General features: G+C 47.5%; 1 protein-coding gene across 1 annotated transcript in view; it reads left to right on the forward strand.

The window, feature by feature from the left end:
* Positions 1 to 23,003, forward strand: part of LOC116987224 (synergin gamma-like) — a 51,642-nt gene that overhangs the window by 18,643 nt on the left and 9,996 nt on the right. Inside the window, exons 3-4 of the mRNA XM_033043087.1 lie at positions 3,958 to 4,054; positions 12,523 to 12,683. Of these exons, the coding sequence (XP_032898978.1) occupies positions 3,958 to 4,054; positions 12,523 to 12,683 (258 nt within the window). The remainder of the gene's footprint in view (positions 1 to 3,957; positions 4,055 to 12,522; positions 12,684 to 23,003) is intronic.

Raw genomic sequence — 23,003 nt, forward strand, 5'->3', positions numbered from 1 at the left:
GATAATGATCTAGGGAAATATCTTCATCAATACCAGGAGACAAATACAGTAACATAAAGATAATAGAGTTCAGTAAAGATCCCGTAACGATCGTTGTGCTTGGTGTCCATTGTCACAACAGCCGTTATCGGGGTCGGTACGTCCGTAAGTTAAACCACGGAGGCTCCAAACCTCTAATGCTTTTCAAAAACCCAATAAGGTATCCTATGGTAGTAGCGATTTTTGGGCGAGTTAATTATTTTTTCTTATTTTCCAATTTAATATATCAAAAACATCGTGGTGCAAAAACGCAACGATATATTTTCCGACTTTTTAAAATCAATTAAAAAAAAATTTTGGACATAAATTGGTCATCAAAACTAAGAAACTGAGACAATCTTCAATTTGGCAACACACTGTCTCTTGTTTGCCTTTTGTACGGACCAAGTCGCTAACTTCATTCCTTCGTGTCAACTACGGGAAGTTCCGCAATGACCGGTACGGAGACATTTTACTTACTAAAATATCAGCCCAAATCAAACATTCCGACGAATCATCGCCCATCCATATAGCTCAAATCCATCATTTTCATCACATTGGTGAAAATGATTGTTTTTCGCTAATAAGGCAATGTTTGTTTTCTGGGACACCAAAACGTTTTAGTGTCCACTGCAACGGGGGTTCCCCTCTTCGACTGTAGATGAGGCTCTCACCAGGGTCTCCTCTATATACCGTAGCTCTGCTCTCACTCCCCATCCCCCCACTTGCAACAAGGACAGAGTCCCCCTTGTCCTCACCTTCCACCCTACCAACTGTCACATACAACAGATAATCCTCCAACATTTTCCCCACCACCAATGGAATCCCACCACTGGCCACATCTTCCCATCTCCTCCCTTTATGGCTTTCTGCAGAGACCGCTCCCTCCATAACTCCCTGGTCAATTCGACCCTTCCACCCAAACCACCCACCTCCCCAGATAGTTTCCATTCCAACCACAGGAAATGCTACACTTGTCACTTTACCTCCCCCCTCAACTCCATCCAAGGACCCAAGCAGTCTTTCCAGGCGCGGCAGAGGTTCACCTGCACCTCCTGATTTAGATTCAGATTCAGATTCAACTTTAATTGTCATTGTCCGTGTACAGTACAGAAACAACTAAATGCATTTAGCACCTCCCTGGAAGAGCGACATAGCATATGATTTGAATAAATATTTACATTAGCATATATACAGACATAGTGTTTTTCCTGTGGGAGGAGTGTCCGGGGGGGTGGGGGGTGATTGGCAGTCACCGAGGTACGTTGTTGAGTAGTGTGACAGCCGCCGGGAAGAAGCTGTTCCTGGACCTGCTGGTCCGGCAACGCAGAGACCTGTAGCGCCTCCCGGATGGTAGGAGGGTAAACAGTCCATGGTTGGGGTGAGAGCAGTCCTTGGCGATGCTGAGCGCCCTCCGCAGACAACGCTTGCTTTGGACAGACTCAATGGAGGGGAGCGAGGAACCGGTGATGCGTTGGGCAATTTTCACCACCCTCTGCAATGCCTTCCGGTCGGAGACAGAGCAGTTGCCATACCATACTGTGATACAGTTGGTAAGGATGCTCTCGATGGTGCAGCGGTAGAAGTTCACCAGGATCTGAGGAGACAGATGGACCTTCTTCAGTCTCCTCAGGAAGAAGAGATGCTGGTGAGCCTTCTTGATCAGAGTTGAGGTATTGTGGGTCCAAGAGAGGTCATCGGAGATGTTGACCCCCAGGAACCTGAAGCTAGAAACACGTTCCACCTCCGTCCCGTTAATGTGGATGGGGGTGTGCGTGCCGCCCCTGGACTTCCTGAAGTCTACAATGAGCTCCTTGGTCTTCTTGGAGTTAAGGGCCAGGTTGTTGTCAGCGCACCATGCTGCTAAGTGCTGGACCTCCTCCCTGTAGGCCGACTCATTGTTGTTGCCGATGAGGCCAATCACCGTTGTATCATCTGCATACTTGATGATGGTGTTAGTACCATGTACAGGTGTGCAGTCATAGGTGAAGAGGGAGTAGAGGAGGGGGCTCAGCACACAGCCCTGTCGAACGCCAGTGTTCAGGGTGAGGGTTGAAGAGGTGTGCTTGTCTAACCTAACAGACTGTGGTCTGTTGTTTAGAAAGTCCAGTATCCAGTTGCAGAGGGAGGGATCGATGCCCAGGTTACCGAATTTGGTGATCAGTTTAGATGGTATAATGGTGTTGAATGCTGAGCTGTAATCGATGAACAGCATTCTTACGTAAGTGTCTCTGTTGTCGAGGTGGGAGAGGGCGGAGTGAAGTGCCGTTGAGATGGCATCCTCCGTACTCCTGTTCTTGCGGTAGGCAACTGATAGGGATCCAGTGTGGGGGGTAGGTAGCTTTTGAGGTGTGCCAGGACCAGCCTCTCGAAGCACTTGGTGATGATGGGGGTAAGTGCAACTGGGCGGAAGTCGTTGAGGCTTGCCGCAGTGGAGTGTTTTGGCACTGGCACGATGGAGGTGGTTTTAAGGCACGTGGGGACAACTGCTTGGGCAAGTGACAGGTTGAAGATGTCAGTCCAGACGTCTGTCAGCTGCGCAGCACAGGCCCTGAGCACGCGCCCGGGGATGCCGTCAGGGCCAGCAGCTTTACGTGCATTAGTCCTACTCAGTGCCACGAATACGTCCTCCAACCTCATCTATTGCATCCACTGTTCTAGGTGTCAACTGCTCTACATTGGTGAGACCAAGCGCAGGCTTGACGATCGCTTCGCCCAACACCCCTGCTCAGTTCACATTAACCAACCTGATCTCTCGGTGGCTCAGCACTTCCACTCCCCCTCCCATTCCGAATCTGACCTTTCTGTCCTCCTCCATGGCCAGAGTGAGTTCCACCGCAAATTGGAGGAGCAGCACCTCATATTTCGCTTGGGTAGTTTACAACCCAGCGGTATGAACATTGACTTCTCCAATTTCAGGTAGTCCTTGCTTTCTCCCTCCTTCCCGTCCCCTTCCCAGCTCTCCCACAGCCCACTGTCTCCGCCTCTTCCTTTCTTCTTCCCGCCACCACCACCTCCCCCCCCCCCCCAAATCAGTCTGAAGAAGGGTCTCGACCCGAAACATCACCTATTCCTTCGCTCCATAGATGCTGCCTCACCCGCTGAGTTTCTCCAGCATTTTTGTCTACCGTTACACAAAATGTATTTTTGTATACTGATGCCATTTTCGGAAACTTGCCATCAATACGCTATCTTTTCTTATATTTTCTGTTGATCCTATGTTTGTCATGAACCCAATACAGTGCTTGTCAATTTTTTTAAAGGAATTTGAAATTTGACCCCCTTTGTCACATTTGTGTGTAGTATTGTAAAAAGACACATATGCAAGTTATGCCAAATAATCCATTACTGTGCTCGGGTTCAATGACTTTATGACATGATGGTGAACTTTCAATCTTTTGTTTTATTTATCATACCTTGTTTGATTGTTAATGATACGGATAATTGACAATAAGATTCAGTAAATCCTTATATTAAATATGTGTCCTTGTAGGGGAAATGAAAAATATATTCTGGTTGATCTGGAAATGTGTTTCTATTATTGCTCATGTTAATAAGCAAACAAATTTGTAAAGAAAATAGTTATGGTTAAAATTAAATCTGGAGTGCATCTCCTGTCAAATATCCAGCACACTACCAAAGGCAAAGGTAATCAAGTGGGGTGTAACAAACCTTCACATCCACTTGTACTCGAGTTTAAACTGATTGTATCTGTATATAGTAAATGTGATCTGTTTTCATAAGATGTAAAACAAAGCCTTTCTCTGTACCTCCTTACACGTGACAATAATAAACATAAAACTTTTCTGTCCCTGCTGAAGCTGAACTTTATCTATGGGAAGGTTTTGTGAAATGTGGATGAGGATATAAAATGTAGGAAACTGAATGAAAATAAACATTAAAGGATTTTATTGTAATACAGATGTGTTTTTTTTCTAGGTCATTAGAAGTGCAAATGACATTTTGTGTGGAATCAGCCAGCCATCTGTTTGCAGTGAAGTGCTGCAGTCTCCACAGGGAGTTGCTTACATCTCAGGTAAGATGCAAGGTTGATGCCAGCAACAGCAACGTTGTTGAAACTCCCATTCATGCCCTTGGCTATCTCTAGACTTATCCATTGTAAAGTTCTTCTGGCGTGCATCCCATTCTGCATAAGCCTAACCTCCTTCACGCACATGAATCCTTGATCTCATTAACATCTCGTTAACTAGTTCCTGTTCATACACCTTCTTGATTGTGAAATCAAAGTTTGCAAATCTCTCTGTGGTCTAGGCCATTAATTTTTATGTGTCTTCCTGCAGCGTTGCATTTCTGCAGTTTCTGTGCAACCCATTTCTAATCATCCCAAATCTGTTTGCCAAATTTGTCATCTCTTGGGCCTGGAGTATGGAAATCCCCCTCTCTCTCTCTGAGGAATGGTCTCGACCAGAAACGTCACCCATTCTGTCTATCCAGAGATGCTGCCTGTCCCACTGAGTTACTCCAGCATTTTGTGTCTATCTCCGGTGTAAACCAGCATCTGCAGTTCCTTCATACACCTCTCTCCCCCCACATCTCTGTTAATGTCTACCTCTATCCACCCTAAGTTTCAAATTTGAATCAATAACAATAGGTCACATTTATATGGAACTTTTAATAAAAAGACCCAAATCCCATCACAGAAGCGTTGTAAGATAATATTTGATAGTATATGCAAAAGAAAACAAACTTTACATTTCAACTAAGTTAAATGAAATGCTTTAATACACTTACAGAGCAGAATGTTTCTCAGCATGGTCAGTTATGGATGAATTACACAGATTAATTCCAGCCAATCCATATTTGGTGGCCACAATTTAGTGTTCATTTGTAAACTGAGTTGTCTAGGGAGCCGCAGAGCATTTAAAAAACAGGAAAAGTTTCAGCAGCAAAGCTGGTATTATGGGACTCCTGCAAAGTGCGTTGGGACATATGTTAAAGGCACTAATTAAATGGGGGTAAATGTTGTTTTGAAGTTAATGTTTCGAATTTACTTCCAGTGATCTTTTACTTAATTTATTCATTCTCAGAGATCTGGACGTCATTTGAAACAAGAGTAGTTCTAGCCCACTCATAATTATCCCAAGGAAGGTGGTGTCAACCACAACCTTGAGTCGCATTCCAGTGAAGGAACTCACACTGAGCTCACTGCTAGACAGTTCCCAGATTGAGACCCAGTGATGAGGAAGGAACAATATATTTCCAAGACAGGGTGGTATGACATGGAGTAGGAACTGGTATATTTCGGTCACCTATAATTTACAGCAAGTGTCCAGTAAGACTTTTAAAAGGACCTCATTCATTGTTCTTTATCTCTCTACGTCATCATCTATGCCTCTAATTTCCCTTATCCATAACCAGTCTGAAGAGCTCGACCCGAATAGTCACCCATTCCTTCTCTCCAGAGATGTTTCCTGTCCCGCTGAGTTACTCCAGCTTTTTGTGTCCATTTTCATTAATGACTGCAGATTGTTAATCCATGGATTATTATGAAGCCTAGAAATACCAATTAAATCAGTAATTTCACGTAGATTGAATGAGGCTCTAAATTCAGTTGTTAAATTCAGGTCAAACCCATTGAATTTATAATACCGGTGCCCAAGAAGGGCAAGGCGACGTGCCTCAATGACTATCAACCAGTGGCACTAACGTCTGTGGTGATGAAGTGCTTTGAGAGTTTGATCATGGCGCATATCAACTCCTACCTCGACCCGCTGCAGTTCGCTTACTGCCACAACAGATCAGCGGTGGATGCGATCTCACTGCCTCCCCACTCCGCTCTGGACCACTTGGACAAAAAAAAATCATATGTCAAGCTGTTATTCATTGACTACAGCTCGGCATTTAATACAATCATCCCCTCCAAGCTGGTTACCAAGCTCTCAGATCTGGGTCTCTGTGCATCCCTCTGCAATTGGATCCTCGACTTCCTCATCCACAGACCACAGTCTGTCCATATTGGTGGAAATGTGTCATAGAAACATAGAAACATAGAAAATAGGTGCAGGAGTAGGGCATTCGGCCCTTCGAGCCTGCACCGCCATTCAATATGATCATGGCTGATCATCCAACTCAGTATCCTGTACCTGCCTTCTCTCCATACCCCCTGATCCCTTTAGCCACAAGGGCCACATCTAACTCCCTCTTAAATATAGCCAATGAACTGGCCTCAACTACCTTCTGTGGCAGAGAATTCCAGAGATTCACCACTCTCTGTGTGAAAAATGTTTTCCTCATCTCGGTCCTAAAAGATTTCCCCCTTATCCTTAAACTGTGACCCCTTGTTCTGCCCTTGTCATCCTCAATAACAAACAGCACGGGAGCACCTCAAGGCTGCGTGCTCAGCCCCCTGCTGTACTCACTCTATACTCATGACTGCGTAGCCGGACATAGTGCGAACTCCATCATCAAGTTCGCCGACGACACCACTGTTGTGGGACGAATCTCTGATGGGGACGAGTCAGAGTATAGGAGTGAGATCGGCCGATTGACCAAATGCTGCCAGAAAAATAACCAGGCTCTCAACATCAGCAAAACCAAGGAACTGATTGTGGACTTTGGAAGGAGTAGGATACGGACCCACAATCCCGTTTATATCAACGGTGGAAAGGGTCAAGAACTTCAAATTCCTGGGCGTGAACATCTCTGAAGATCTTTCCTGGTCCCAGCACACTGATGCAATTATAAAGAAAGCACATCAACGCCTCTACTTCCTGAGAAGACTACGGAGAGTCGGTATGTCAAAGAGGACTCTCTCAAACTTCTACAGGTGTAGAGTAGAGAGCATGTTGACTGGTTGCATCGTGGCTTGGTTCGGCAACATGAGCGTCCAAGAGTGGAAAAGGATGCAGAAAGTTGTGACTACTGCCCAGTCCATCATCGGCTCTGACCTCCCCACCATCGAAGGGATCTATCGCAGTCGCTGCCTCAAAAAGGCAGCCAACATCATCAAGGACCCATACCATCCTGGCCACGCACTCATCTCTCTGCTACCATCGGGCAGAAGGTACAGGAGCCTGAAATCTGTTACATCCAGGTTCAGGAATAGCTACTTCCCCTCAGCCATCAGGCTATTAAACTCGCCAACAGTAACAGCCCTTTATCTGTATATTTATGTGTATATTGAACTGAACTGTTGTGTATTTATGTTTACATATTCTGTTGTGCTGCAGCAAGCAAGAATTTCATTGTCCTATCTGGGACACATGACAATAAACTCTCTTGACTCTTGACTTGAAAATACCAGTAAAGTGTACAGGCTACTTGTGTAGGAAGGAGCTGCAGATGCTGGTTTAAACCAGGTAGACACAAAATGCTGAAGTAACTCAGCGGGACAGGCAGCATCTCTGGAGAGAAAAAGGAATGAGTGGCGTTTTAGGTTGAGACCCTTCTTCAGACTACTTTAGGACATATAATGAGCTGAACATAGTAATCTGGATAATGCACAAAAACTACAAATGATATGTTAAAAGTTTATGATTGAGATGATAAACAAGAGCTCCTTGGATTCATTTAAATCTTGGCTGAATGTAGTAATGGATTGAAGGTAGATCCTTCTGGACGGATTGAGAAAAATGGATTCTTCATCCAATCTGACCTGATCATTATCCTATCTGGGACACATGACAATAAAGCTTTTTACACTTTTAACTTTTAAAGAATGATGTAATATAAAGTCACGTTGGCGCAACGGTAGAGTTGCTGCCTTACAGCGAATGTAGCACCTGAGAACTGGGTTCGATCCTGACTATGGGTGCTGTCTGTACGGAGTTTGTACAGCTCAAAAGCTGCCTACCCCCCACACTGGATCCCTATCAGTTTGCCTACCGCAAGAACAGGAGTACGGAGGATGCCATCTCAACGGCACTTCACTCCGCCCTCTCCCACCTCGACAACAGAGACACTTACGTAAGAATGCTGTTCATCGATTACAGCTCAGCATTCAACACCATTATACCATCAAAACTGATCACCAAACTCGGTAACCTGGGCATCGACCCCTCCCTCTGCAACTAGATACTGGACTTTCTAACCAACAGACCCCAGTCTGTTAGGTTAGACAAGCACACCTCTTCAACCCTCACCCTGAACACCGGCGTTCCACAGGGCTGTGTGCTGAGCCCCCTCCTCTACTCCCTCTTCACCTATGACTGCACACCTGTACATGGTACTAACACCATCATCAAGTATGCAGATGATACAACGGTGATTGGCCTCATCAGCAACAACGATGAGTCGGCCTACAGGGAGGAGGTCCAGCACTTAGCAGCATGGTGCGCTGACAACAACCTGGCCCTTAACTCCAAGAAGACCAAGGAGCTCATTGTAGACTTCAGGAAGTCCAGGGGCGGCACGCACACCCCCATCCACATTAACGGGACGGAGGTGGAACGTGTTTCTAGCTTCAGGTTCCTGGGAGTCAACATCTCCGATGACCTCTCTTGGACCCACAATACCTCAACTCTGATCAAGAAGGCTCACCAGCGTCTCTTCTTCCTGAGAAGACTGAAGAAGGTCCATCTGTCTCCTCAGATCCTGGTGAACTTCTACCGCTGCACCATCGAGAGCATCCTTACCAACTGTATCACAGTATGGTATGGCAACTGCTCTGTCTCCGACCGGAAGGCATTGCAGAGGGTGGTGAAAATTGCCCAACGCATCACCGGTTCCTCGCTCCCCTCCATTGAGTCTGTCCAAAGCAAGCGTTGTCTGCGGAGGGCGCTCAGCATCGCCAAGGACTGCTCTCACCCCAACCATGGACTGTTTACCCTCCTACCATCCGGGAGGCGCTACAGGTCTCTCCGTTGCCGAACCAGCAGGTCCAGCTTCTTCCCGGCGGCTGTCACTCTACTTAACAACGTAACTCGATGACTGCCAATCACCCCCCCACCCCCCGGACACTTATTATCAGTTATTATTATTTATTCAAATCATTTGCTATGTCGCTCTTCCAGGGAGATGCTAAATGCATTTCGTTGTCTCTGTACTGTACACTGACAATGACAATTAAAATTGAATCTGAATCTGAATCTGAATCTGTACGTTCTCCCCATGACCTACATGGGTTTTCTCCGAGATTTTCGGTTTCCACCGACACTCTAAAGACATACAGGTTTGTAGGTTAATTGGCTTGGTAAATGTAAAAATTGTCCCTAGTGGGTGTAGGATAATGTTAATCTGCAGGGGTCGCTGGTCGGCACGGACCCGATGGGCTGAAGGGCCTGTTTCTGCGCTGTATCTCTAAATCAAACTAAACTAAAGCACCTTCTGATTTAAGGCTAATCTGTTGGTTAGGAACTTAAGTTTGCACATACTGACATGAGGAGCAAAACTGGGAGGGAGTAGTAACTATCTTTGACAGATCTGCCTTGAAGCCAACACCCAATGACTTCAATGGTTCTTTATTGTCACTTGTGCTGAATAGGCTGTGGATTAATGGGTTGCATTTCCTTTCAGGACTAACACTCCCATCCTGATTCTCCCTGAGTAATTCTTTGAAATTAAGTGCTTTTCGGTTGACTCCTTCTATGTAAATAAACCCAGGTAGTTATGGAAACATGATAACCAATGTGTATGTTACCAGTACTCAATGCAACAGAGGCAGTAGAACTACGAACATCCACTGGAGTAATCGTGTCTAATAGTGTCCCATTGGAATAAGTGGGACGGGTTGTGGATGACATCAAGATTGCTTGGGTCACCGATGATGAGTTCATAAGTGCAGGCCCATCGTGTCTACTCCGCTATTCAATCGTGCCTGATTTATTTTTCCCCTTTCCTGCCCTCCCCCATAACCTTCGACACCCATGCTAATTAATAACCTGTCAAATTTCAATTAAATCCCAGCCTTCATTTTTGTAGAAGTTAGTGTTGTCCACTGATCACCTCCATGTTGAATTAATCATCAACGATTCTTGTGCGTGGAGCATGTGACCTTTTAAGCTGGGGATTGGCACAAAAAGCTGGTAATTCAGCGGGTCAGACAGCATCTCTGGAGAAAAGGAATAGGTAACGTTTCGGGTCGAGACCCTTCTTCAACTTCAAACTGTGAGTCTAAACCTTTCTAAATAGAAGTAGGTCCATAGTACCGCACAGGAAGACCCTTCAGCCCATAATGTCTGTGCTGAACATGAACCAAGTTAAATTGATTTCCTCTGCCTACATGTGATCCATATCAATGCATATCCATGTGTCTGTGTAATAGCCTCTCCAATCCCACTATCTTATCTGCTTTCACCATCACCTCTGGCATTCCATTCCAGGCACTCACCCTCATTCTCTTACCCCCTTTAAACTTTTCTCCTCTGACCTTAAAGGGAAGAAGCTGTTCCTGAACCTGGACGTTACAGTTTTCAGGCTCCTGTACCTTCTTCCTGATGGCAGGGGTGAAATGAGTGTGGCCAGGATGGTGTGGGTCTTTGATGATTTTGGCTGCCTTTTTGAGGCAGTGACTACAATAGATCCTTTCGACGGTGGGGAAGTCAAAGCCGGTGATGGACTGGGAAATGGTCACAACTTTTTTAAGTCTTTTCCGTTCCTGGATGTTCAAGTTGCACAACAACCTGGCTCTCAACATCAGTAAGACCAAGGAACTGATTGTGGACTTTGGTAGGGGAAGGATGAGGACCCACAATCCTGTTCATGGTGGAGAGGGTCAAGAACTTCAAATTCCTGGGCGTGCATATTTCCGAAGATCTTTCCTGGACCCAGCACACCGATGCAATTATAAAGAAGGCACATCAGCGACTCTACTTCCTGAAAAGATTACGGAGATTCGGCATGTCGAAGAGTATTCTCCTAAACTTCTACAGGTGCACGGTAGAGAGCATTCTGACTGGTTGCATCGTGGCCTGGTTCGGCAACTTGAACGTCCAGGAGCGAAAAAGACTACAAAAAGTTGTGACCACTGCCCAGTCCATCGCTGGCTTTGACCTCCCTGCTGTCGAAGGGATCTATCGTAGTCACTGCCTCAAAAAGGCAGCCAAAATCATCAAGGACCCATACCATCCTGGCCACACAATCATCTCACCACTGCCATCAGGAAGAAGGTACAGGATCCTGAAAACTGTAACGTCCAGGTTCAGGAACAGCTTCTTCCCTACAGCCATCAGGCTATTAAACACAACAACGAATAAGCTCTGAGCTCTGAACTGCAAAACTATATTATTATTGCACTATATTTGTTATTTATTGAACTTTTTCTTTTTTTTCTCTTGCTCCATTATGTACTATGTTTACATATTCACATATTCTGTTGTGCTGCAGCAAGTAAGAATGACATTGAACAATAAAACATTCTTGACTCTTGAACTCCTTCACTCAGCCCGTCTGAACCCACCTGATCTCCCGGTTGCTAAACACTTTAATTCTCATTCCCATTCCCGCACAGACCTTTCTGTCCTAGGTCTCCTCCATTGTCAAAGTGAGGCTAAATGCAAATTGGAGGAACAGCATCTCATATTTAGCATGGGCAGTTTACAGCCCAGATATGAATATTGATTTCTCTCACCAGCTGGCCCGGCATTCCCTCTCTCACTATTCCTCCCCCACCCAAGTCGCACTAGCTTCTCATTTTCACCCAACAGCTAACAATGGCCTGTTTCCTTTATCATTGTTACTTTTTTTGCATATCTTTTATTCATTGTTCTTTATCATCTACATCATCGTCTATATCTCGCGTTTACCTTATCCCGAACCAGTCTGAAGAAGCTCACCCCAAACGTCACCATTCCTTCTCTCCAGAGATGCTGCCTTTCCCGCTGAGTTACTCTAGCTTTTGTGTCTATCTTCAATTTCTTTGTCTGTGATAAACAAAGAAATGAATAACTTAGAAACAAAGAAACATAGAAACATAGAAAATAGGTGCAGGAGGAGGCCATTCGGCCCTTCGAGCCAGCACCACCATTCATTGTGATCATGGCTGATCGTCCCCAATCAATAACCCGTGCCTGCCTTCTCCCCATATCCCTTGATTCCACTAGCCCCTAGAGCTCTATCTAACTCTCTCTTAAATCCATCCAGTAATTTAGCCTCCACTGCCCTCTGTGGCAGGGAATTCCACAAATTCACAACTCTCTGGGTGAAAAAGTTTTTTCTCACCTCAGTCTTAAATGACCTCCCCTTTATTCTAAGATTGTGGACCCTGGTTCTGGACTCGCCCAACATTGGGAACATTTTTCCTGCATCTAGCTTGTCCAGTCCTTTCATAATTTTATGTTTTTATAAGATATCCCCTCATCCTTCTAAACTCCAGTGAATACAAGCCTAGTCTTTTCAATCTTTCCTCATATGACAGTCCCGCCATCCCAGGGATCAATCTCATGAACCTACGCTGCACTGCCTCAATCACAACTTGATAGATTGTGAATCCCACAGTGAATTTGTTGATTGATGCACATATCTGTGCCATATTTAAAGTCCCCCCCCCCCCCCCCCCCCATCCACCCTGCCCCTTATCACTCTCCAAATTCTTTTTGCAATTCCTAGGTGTCAATGAGGTATATAAAGTGGCAAAGAGAGTGGAAGGAGGAATGACGAGCCTGAATATTGACAATCAAAATCTCCATAATCGTTTGAGAGACATTGAACTAACTTGGAACAACTTACAAGCTTTCTTCTCATTTAGCCCTACAATCTTACAAATGTTGGTAAGTGTTGAAATTACCATTTGTTGCAATTATAAAACTCTGATCTTGGATGTGTGTGTGTGTGTGTGTTTATTTGTTCGTGTATAATCACAACTTCTCGAAAAAACGACGCGCTAACGTTAACATTTTTACATATTTCGTTAGAGATTTATCCCGTGGAGTTCGAAATCGCCTTATCTGAAAAATGAATGCTTTATTTCTCGAGTTATTAATCAAAATGTTCACAAATCTGAAAAAAACTTTGAAATGTCACAATGGATCTGCGCTCAGTGTTCCATGCACTGCAAATGAAGAACGGGCTCTCGGGTCCATCTCGGGTCGGGTCCGTCTCCGGTTGGGTCCGTCTCCCCCCCTCGGCAACCCCCTCTCTCCCCGCATCTCTGCCCCCCGCACTCTCCCCCCCTCCTCGTCTCCTCCCTTCTCTCTCCCCCCCTCCCCTCTCCCCCCTCCCCTCCTCTCCCACTCCCCTCCTCTCCCCTCCCACGGCCTCTCTCACACCCCCCCCCTCTCATCCCCCTTCTCTCACCCCCCCTCTCTCAACCCCCCTCTCTCACCTCCCCTCTCTCACCCCTCTCTTACCCCCCTCCCTCTCCCTCTCTCCTCTCTCTCCCCCCTTTCTCTCCCCCCCTCCTCTTGCCCCATCCTCTGCCCTCCCCTTCTCTCCCTCTCCTCTCCCCTCCCCTGGACTTTCTCCTCTCTCCCCACCCCTCTCTCCCGCCATTCTCTCTCTCCCCGCTCTCTCTCCCCCCTCCCCCCCCCCTCTCTCCCCCCTCTCTCTCTCCCCCTCCCCCACCCCTCTCTCCCCCCTCTCTCTCCCCCCTCTCCCTCCCACTCTCCCCCCTCTCTGTCCCTGCCCCTCTCTCTCTGCCCCTCTCTCTCTGTCTCTGCCCCTCTCTCTGCATCTCTGCCCCCCTCTCTCTCTCTCTCTGTCTCTGACCCACACTCTCCGTCTATGCCCCCCCTCTCTCTCTCTGCCCCCTCCCTTTCTGCCCTCTCTGTGTCTCTATCCCTCTCCCTCTCTAGACGTGCCTGTGAGTTGAGTGGATAGGGCGGGGATGGGGCAAAAGTAGCGAATGAATAATATTAATATAATATCAAGTGTGGTGGTTAGTGTGTGTGTGACGCTGCAGGCTGCCGCCCCCCCCTCTCTCACCCCCCTCTCTCCTCTTCTCTCTCCCCCACTGTCCACCCCTTCCCCTCCCTCTTCCCACCTCTCTCTCCCCCATCTCTCTCTCCCCATCCTCTCCCCTCCCCTTCTCTACCCCCTCCTCTCCCCTCCCCCGGCCTCTCTCCCCCCTCTCCCTACCCTTCTCTCCCCCCTCTCCACCATCTCTCTCCCCCCCCTCCTCTCTTCCCCTCTCCTCCCCCCCTCCCTCTCTCATAGAAACATAGAAAATAGGTGCAGGAGGAGGCCATTTGGCCCTTTGAGCCAGCATCGCCATTCATTGTGATCATGGCTGATCGTCCCCAATCAATAACCCGTGCCTGCCTTCTCCCACTATCCCTTGATTCCACTAGCCCCTAGAGCTCTATCTAACTCTCCCTTAAATCCATCCAGTGATTTGGCCTCCGCTGCCCTCTGTGGCAGGGAATTCCACAAATTCACAACTCTGAGTGAAAAGGTTTTTTCTCACCTCAGTCTTAAATGACCTCCCCTTTATTCTAAGACTGTGGCCCGTGGTTCTGGACTCGCCCAACATTGGGAACATTTTTCCTGCATCTTGTCCTGTACTTTTCTAATTTTATATGTTTCTTTAAGATACCCCCTCATCCTTCTAAACTCCAGTGAATACAAGCCTAGTCTTTTCAATCTTTCCTCATGTGACAGTCCCGCCATCCCAGGGATCAATCTGGTGAACCTACGCTGCACTGCCTCAATCACAAGGATGTCCTTCCTCAAATTAGTAGACCAAAACTGTACACAATACTCCAGATGTGGTCTTACCAGAGCCCGATACAACTGCAGAGGAACCTATACTTAAATCCTCTTGTTATGAAGGCCAACATTCCATTAGCTTTCTTCACTGCCTGCTGTACCTGCATGCCAACTTTCAGTGACCGGTGTACAAGGACAACCAGGTCTCGCTGTACCTCCCCCTTACCTAACCTAACCCCATTGAGATAATAATCTGCCCCCTTGTTTTTGCCGCCAAAGTGGATAACCTCACATTTATCTATATAATACTGCATCTGCCATGCATCTGCCCACTCACTAAACCTGTCCAGGTCACCCTGCAACCTCCTAACATCCTCTTCACAGTTCACACTGCCACCCAGCTTTGTGTCATCCGCAAACTTGCTAGTGTTGCTCCTAATTCCTTCTTCCAAATCATTAATATATATGGTAAACAGTTGCAGCCCCAACACCGAGCCTTGCGGCACTCCACTCGCCACTGCCTGCCATTCTGAAAAGGACCCGTTCACTCCTACTCTTTGCTTCCTGTCTGCCAACCAATTTTCTATCCACGTCAACACCCTACCCCCAATACCATGTTCTCCCCCCCACTCTCCCCCACTCTCCCCCTCTCTCTCCCCCCTCTCCCCCCATCCTCTCCCCCTTCCTCGCCCCTCCCGTTCTCTCCCTCTCCTCTCCCCTCCCCTGGCCTCTCTCCCCCACCCCTCTCTCCCCCACCCCTCTCTCCCCTCCACTCTCTGCCCCATCTGCCCCGCCCTATCTGCCCCCTCTTTCCCCCTCTCTCTCCCCCCTTTCTCCCCCCTCTCTCCCCCCTCTCCCTCCCACTCTTCCCCCTCTTCTCCCCCCTCTCTCCCCCCTCTCTCTGTCCCTGCCCCTCTCTCTCTGCCCCTCTCTCTCTGTCTCTGCCCCTCTTTCTGTATCTCTGCCCCTGTCCCTGCCCCTCTTTCTGTATCTCTGCCCCTCTCTCTGCCCCTCTCTCTGTGTCTCTGTCCCTCTCTCTCTCTCTCTCTCTGTCTCTGCCCAACACTCTCCATCTATGCCCTCCCTCTCTCTGTCCCTGCCCCCTCTCTTTCTGCCCTCTCTCTACCCCCCTTCCTCTCCCTCTCTAGACGTGCCTGCGAGTTGGGGGCTATGCGTGAGTGGATAGGGCGGGATGGGGCAAAAGTAGCGAATTAATAATATTAATATAATATCAAGTGGGGTGGTTAGTGTGTGTGTGACGCTGCAGGCCCCCTCCCCCCCCTCTCCCCCACTATCTCACCCCCCTCTCTCTCCTCTCTCCCCCACTGTCCACCCCCCTCTCTTCCCCCTCTCTCTTCCACCTCTCTCTTCCCCCTCTTTCTCCCCCATCTCTCTCTCCCCCTCCTCTCCCCTCCCCTTCTCTTCCCCCTCCTCTCCCCTTCCCCGGCCTCTCTCCCCCCTCTCCCCACCCCTCTCTTCCCCCTCTCTCCCCCATCTCTCTCCCCGCCTCCTCTCTCCCCCTCTCTCTCCCCACCTCCTCTCCCCCCCACCCCCCTCATAGAAACATAGAAAATAGGTGCAGGAGGAGGCCATTCGGCCCTTCGAGCCAGCATCGCCTTAATTGTGATCATGGCTGATTGTCCCCAATCAATAACCCGTGCCTGCCTTCTCCCCATATCCCTTGATTCCACTAGCCCCTAGAGCTCTATCTAACTCTCTCTTAAATCACTCCAGTGATTTGGCCTCCACTGCCCTCTGTGGCAGGGATTTCCACAAATTCACAACTCTCTGGGTGAAAGGTTTTTTTCTCACCTCAGTCTTAAATGGCCTCCCTTTTATTCTAAGACTGTGGCCCCTGGTTCTGCACTCGCCCAACATTGGGTACATTTTTCCTGCATCTAGCTTGTCCAGTCCTTTTATAATTTTATATGTTTCTATATGATGTCCCCCTCATCCTTCTAAACTCCAGTGAATACAAGCCTAGTCTTTTCAATCTTTCCTCATATGACAGTCCCGCCATCCCAGGGATCAATCTCGTGAACCTACGCTGCACTGCCTCAATCACAAGGATGTCCTTCCTCAAATTAGGAGACCAAAACTGTACACAATACTCCAGATGTGGTCTTACCCGAGCCCTATACAACTGCAGAAGAACCTCTTTACTCCGATTCTGAAATCCTCTTGTTATGAAGGCCAGCATTCCATAGCTTTCTCCACTGCCTGCATGCCAACTTTCAGTGACTGGTGTACAAGGACACCCAGGTCTCGCTGTACCTCCCCCTTACCTAACCTAACCCCATTGAGTTAATAATCTGCCCCCTTGATTTTGACGCCAAAGTGAATAGCCTCACATTTATCAATATAATACTGCATCTGCCACGCATCTGCCCACTCACTCAACCTGTCCAGGTCATTCTGCAACCTCCTAACATCCTCTTCACAGTTAACACTGCCACCCAGCTTTGTGTCATCCGCAAACTTGCTAGTGTTACTCCTAATTCCCTCTTCCAAATCAATAATATATATGGTAAAGTTGCGGCCCCAGCACCGAGCCTTGCGGCACTCCACTCGCCACTGCCTGCCATTCTGAAAAGGACTCGTTCACTCCTCCTCTTTGTTTCCTGTCTGTCAACAAATTTTCTATCCACGTCAATACCCTACCCCCAATGCCATGTGCTCCCCCCCACTCTTCCCCCCCCTCTCTCCCCCACCCCTCTCTCACACCCTCTCTCCCCCCCTCTCTTCCCATCTCTCCCCCCCACTCTCCCCCCCCCCTCTCTCCCCCCTTCTCTCCCCCCTCGCTCTCTCCCTCGCTCCCTCCCTCCCCTCTCCCGGGTGGGGATGGGGTAAAAGTAGCGAATGAATAATATTAATATAATATCAAGTGGGGTGGTTAGTGTGTGTGTGGGGAGGGGGGGGGTTGGTTAGTGTGTGTGTGTGTGTGGGGGGGTGGTTAGTGTGTATGTGTGTGTGTGGGGGGGTGGTTAGTGTGTGTGTGGGGGGGTGGTTAGTGTGTGTGTGTGTGTGTGGGGGGGGGTGGTTAGTGTGTGTGTATGTGTGTGTGGGGGGGTGGTTAGTGTGTGTGTGGGGGGGTGGTTAGTGTGTGTGTGTGTGTTGGGGGGGCGGTGGTTCTTTGTGTGTGTGTGTTGTGGTTTTTGTGTGTGTGTGTGTGTGGGTGGGTGTGGTTTTCGGTGTTTGTGTGTGTGTGTGTGTGTTTGTGGGGGGTGTTTAGTGTGTGTGTTTGTGTTGTGGTTTTTGGTTTGTTGTGGGTTTTCGTTGTGTTTTGTGTGTGTGTTTTTTGTTTTTTTGTTGTTTCTTGTGTGTTGTGTTGTTTTGTGTGTGTTGGTGTGTTGGTTTGTTTGTGGTGTGTGTGTGTGTGTTTGGGGGGGTGGTTCGTGTGTGTGTGTCGGTTTGTGGGTTGTTTTGTGTTTGTGTGTGCGTGGGGTGGTGTTGTCGTGTGTTGTGTGTGTGTTTTGGGTTTTTTTTTTTTGTGTGTTTTTTTCGTTCGTTTTTCTGGGGTTTTTTTTCGTTTGTTTTTTTTGTGTGCGTGCGTGCGTGTGTCTGGGGGGTGGTTCGTGTGTGTGTGTGTGGGGGGGGGGGTGGTTAGTGTGTGTGTGTGGGGGGGGGTGGTTAGTGTGCGTGTGGGGTGGTTAGTGTGTGTGTATGGGGGGTGGTTAGTGTGTGTTGGGTGGTTAGTGTGTGTGTGAGTGGGGGGTGTTTAGTGTGTGTGTGTGTGGGGGGGGTGGTTAGTGTGTGTGTGTGTGTGTTTTTGTGTGTGTGTGTGTGTGTGGTGTGTGTGTGTGTGTGTGTGTTTTGGGGGGTGGTTACTGTGTGCGTGGGGGTATGTTCGTGTGTTTGTGCGTGTGTGGCGTTGTGTGTGTGTGTGTGTGGTGGGTGGGTGGTTTCTTTTGTTGTGTGTGTGTTTGTGGTTTTGTTGTTTGTTTGTTTGGTTTGGTGTGGTTCGTGTTTGTTTTTTTGTTATTTTTGGGGTGGTGGTTCGTGTGTGTGTGCGTGGGGGGTGGTTTCGTGTGTGTTTGCGTGGGGGTGGTTCGTTGTGTGTGTGTTGTTTGGTTGTGGTTTTAGGTCGTGTGTGTGTTTTCGTGCGTTGGGGGTGGTTAGTGGTTTGTGTGTTGTTGGTGGGGGGTGTTCTGTGTGTGTGTGGGTGGGGGGTGGTATTGTGTTGTGTGGGGGGGGTGGGCTCTGTGCGTGTGGGGGTGGTTTCGTGTGTGTGTCTGGGGGGTGTTCGTGTGTGTGTGTGTGTGTGTAGTGTAAGGCGTGGTTCGTGTGTGTGCGTGTGCGTGGGGGGGTTTCGTGTGTGTGTGTGTGTGGGGGGGGGTGGTTCGTGTATTGTGTGGTGGGTGGTGTTTCGTGGTGTGTGTTGGGGGGGGGTTAGTGGGGGGGGGTGGTGTAGTGCGGTTTGTGTGTGTTTGTGTTAGTTGTGTGTGTGTTGTTTTGTGTGTGTTGGGGTGTGTGGGTGGATGGTGTGGGTGGGTGGGTGGGTGGGTGGTGTGGGTGGATGGTGTGGGTGGTGGGTGTGTGTGGGTGGGTGGGTGGATGTGTGTGTGTGTGTGTGTGTGTGTGTGTGTGTGTGTGTGTGTGTGTGTGTGTGTGTGTGTGTGTGTGTGTGTGTGTGTGTTGCGCGCCCTTTGAGGACTACCCAGAGTGATCTAGGAGTGCAGGTGCATGTTTCCTTGAAGGTGGAGTTGCAGGAAGATAGGGTGGTCAAAAAGGCTTTTGGTACATTGGTGTTCATCACTCAGAGTATTGAAGATAGAGGTTGGATGTTGCAGTTGCATAAGACATTGGTGAGACCGCATTTAAAGCAGTTTAGGTGTTATGTTCTGGGCACCAAGATATAGAAAAGATGTCAAGCTGGAAAGGGTACAGAGAAGATTTATGTGAATGTTGCCAGGTCTAGAGGGTCTGAGTTATAGGGAGAGGTTGAGTAAACTGGGACTCCATTCCTTGGAGCGCAAGAGGATTAGGGGTGATCTTATGGAGGCGTATAAAATCATGAGAGGAATAGATCGGGTAGATGTTCATAGTCTCTTGCCCAGCTATGTGGATCGAAGATCAGAGGACATAGATTTAAGGTGAAGGGGAAAACATTTAAAGGTTGAGGGGTAACTTTTTCACACAACGGGGTTTACGTGGGTGACCCCTTCATGTGGGTGACCCGACATGTCAGAACCCTTCTTCAGGCTGAAAGTGGGGGTGGGGTGGGGAGGGGTGATAAATAGTTTTTTATCGCCCCCCCTTCCCCCTCCCTCATCTTGAAGAAGGGTCTAGACCGGAAATGTCACCTATTCCTTTTCTCCAGAGAAGCTGTCTGAGTCCTCAGTTACTCCAGTATTTTATCATAGAGTCACAGAGTGAAACAATGTGGAAACAGGTCCTTCGGCCCAATTTGCCTACACGCCAACATGTCCCAGTTACACTAGTCCCACCAAACCTGTTCTATCCATGTACCTTTCTAACTGTTTCTTAAATGTTGGGATAGTCCCTGCTACAACTACCTCCTCTGGTGGCTTGTTTCATACACCCACTGCCCTTTGTGTGAAAAAGTTACCCCTCAGATTCTTATGAAATCTTTTCCCCTTTACCCTAAACCTATGTCCTCTGGTCCTCGATTCACCTACTCTGGGCAAGAGACTGTGCATCTACCCAATATATTCCTCTCATGATTTTATACACCTCAATAAGATCACCCCTCACCCTCCAAGGAATAGAGACCCAGCCTACTCAACCTCTCCCGATAGCTCAGACCCTCCAGCCTTGGCAATGTCCTTGTAAATCTTCTCTGTACCCTTTCCAGCTTGACAACATTTTTTCTATAACATGGTGCCCAGAACTGAACACAGGTACTTTAATATACTATGGTATTCTAAATGCGGCCTCACCAATGTCTTATACAACTGCAACATGACCTCCCAACCTCTATACTCAATACTCTGACTGATGAAGGCCAATGTGCTAAACGCCTTTTTGACCACTATCTACCTGTGACTCCACCATCAAGGAACCATGAACCTGCACACTTAGATCCCTCTGCTCTACCATTCACTGTGTAGGTCCTGCCCATGTTAGAATTCCCAAAATGCAACACATCACATTCTCTCACATTCCATCCAGCTCAGCCCACCTGGCCAATTGATCAAGATCCTGCTGCAATTGTTGACAACCATCTTCACTATATGCAAAACCACCCACTGTTGTATTATATGCAAACACTGTTCTTGCCATGTATGCTCTCATCCAAATCATTGCAATAGATGACAAACCGCGCTGAAGCCTGAGGCACACTTTTGGATCATTTGCAAATTTGGTCTCTAGCTTTGATATAAATCAGCATCTGCAATCTGACAATAAATGGTATTGTATGTATTGTATTGTATTGCAGTTCCTTCCCACACATTAAATTATACAGGGTTTGACAGGCTAGATGTAGGAACAATGCTTTTTCTGTCTAATGAGTCTAAAACCAGGCAGCATCATGAAGGATTTGCCTTCTTAGGACTGAAATGGAGAGAAATCTCCATGCAGAGGGTGATGAACCTTTGGAATTCTGTAGCCTGGAGGGCTGTGAAGATTTGGTTGTTGATTCACCAAAACGTATTGATTGATTCATGAGAATCATGGAATATGGAGATAGTGCAGAAAATGGCACCCGTTTCAGTCTTTCATGGCCTGATGGATTTCCTGGCTGCTAACCTTTTTAAATAACCTTCCTGTTCCTCTACTGACCTTTCTGTTCTGGGTTTCCTACATTGCCATAGTGAAGACACATGCAACCTGGAGGAACACTATCTCGTATTCCGTTTGGATAGCATATGAACATTGAATAGTCCAATTTTTGGTAACTAACAACTCCTCCAGCCCCCCCCCCCCCCCCCCCCATCTTTTCTCCCCCTCTCTTCCCTTTGCCCCTCTTGGATGTACACCCATTGCTCCCATTATCCCACCTCCCTTTCCCCTTCCCCTTGTCCCCTTCCACCTTAATCCCTTCTCTGGCTTCACGTTTCACACCTTGCCTTTTCTCAAGCCTTTTGTCTTCTTATCATCTCTGGCCTTTATCACTCATCTGCCTATTAAACCCCCTTCACCTGCACCCATCTTTCACTTGCCCAGCTTTGTCCCACCCACACCTCTCTTCCAGCTTTCTCTGCCCTGCTACAATCAATCTGAAGAAGGGTTACGAGGGAAAAGGTCACCAATCCGTGTCCTCCAGAGATGCTGCCGGACCAGCTGAGTTACTCCAGCACGTTGTGTATTTGTTTGTAAACACGCACCTGCAGTTCCTTCTGTCCACCACATATGATCTTGATGATTGGTGGAGCAGTCTCAAAGGATCAGATAGTTTCTCCTGCTCCTAGTTCTTTGATTCTCATCATGATGTCCTGATTCCATCGCAGTTTAGGCACCAGTATGCATCTGCCCCTCACTCTAAAAGACTGGAGTTGCAAATTATTATGTTATAAATTATTATTTTAAATCTGGTCACATCAGCTTCCTGTGTATTTCAGGTTCTTCCAGCCTTTTTTCAATATTTCCAATGTTGAATGTGGAGATGATGTTTCCACTAGTGGGAAAGTCTAGGACTAGAGGTCATAGCATCAGAATTAAAGGACGTTCTTTTAGGAAGGAGATGACGAGGAATTTCTTTAGTCACAGGGTGGTGAATCTGTGGGATTCTTTGTCACAGAAGGCTGAGGAGGCCATGTTGGTGGATATTTTTAAGGCAGAGATACATAGGTTCTTGGTTAGTACGGGTGCCAGAGGTTATGGGTAGAAGGCTAAAGAATGGGGCCAGGAGGGAGAGGTAGATCAGCCATGATCTATTTGGCAGAATAGACGATGGGCCGAATGGCCTAATTCTTCTCCTATCACTTATGATCTTATGACTTTTAATAGGACAGAAAGTTCAAATGGGAACAAGAGTCTAAGATCAGGCAAAATGGGGACAAATTTGTGAAGGGTACTGAACTAAAGATGTTGTACAGTGCATTCAGAAAGTATTCAGACCCCTCCACTTTTTCCATATTTTGTTACTTTACAGCATTATTCTAAAATTGATTCAATTCTTTTGTTTTATCATCAATCTACACACCGTACCCCATGATAAAAAAAGTGAAAACGGGTGTTTAAAGATTTTTGCATGGTAATTAAAAAGAAAAAACGGAGCTATCACATTTACATAAGCATTCAGACCCTTTACTCAGTACTTTCTTGAGGCACCTTTGGCAGCGATTACAGCCTCAAGTCTCCTTGGGTATGATGCTACAAGCTTTGCACACCTGTATTTGGGTAATTTCTCCCATTCTTCTCTGCAGATCCTCTCAAGCTCTGCCAGGTTGGCTGGGGAGCGTCGATGCACAGCTATTTTCAGGTCCCTCCAGAGATGTTCGATTGGGTTCAAGTCCGGCTGGGTCACTCAAGGACATTCA

The sequence above is a fragment of the Amblyraja radiata genome, chromosome 25 (assembly GCF_010909765.2).
Source record: "Amblyraja radiata isolate CabotCenter1 chromosome 25, sAmbRad1.1.pri, whole genome shotgun sequence".
Lineage (NCBI taxonomy): Eukaryota > Metazoa > Chordata > Chondrichthyes > Rajiformes > Rajidae > Amblyraja > Amblyraja radiata.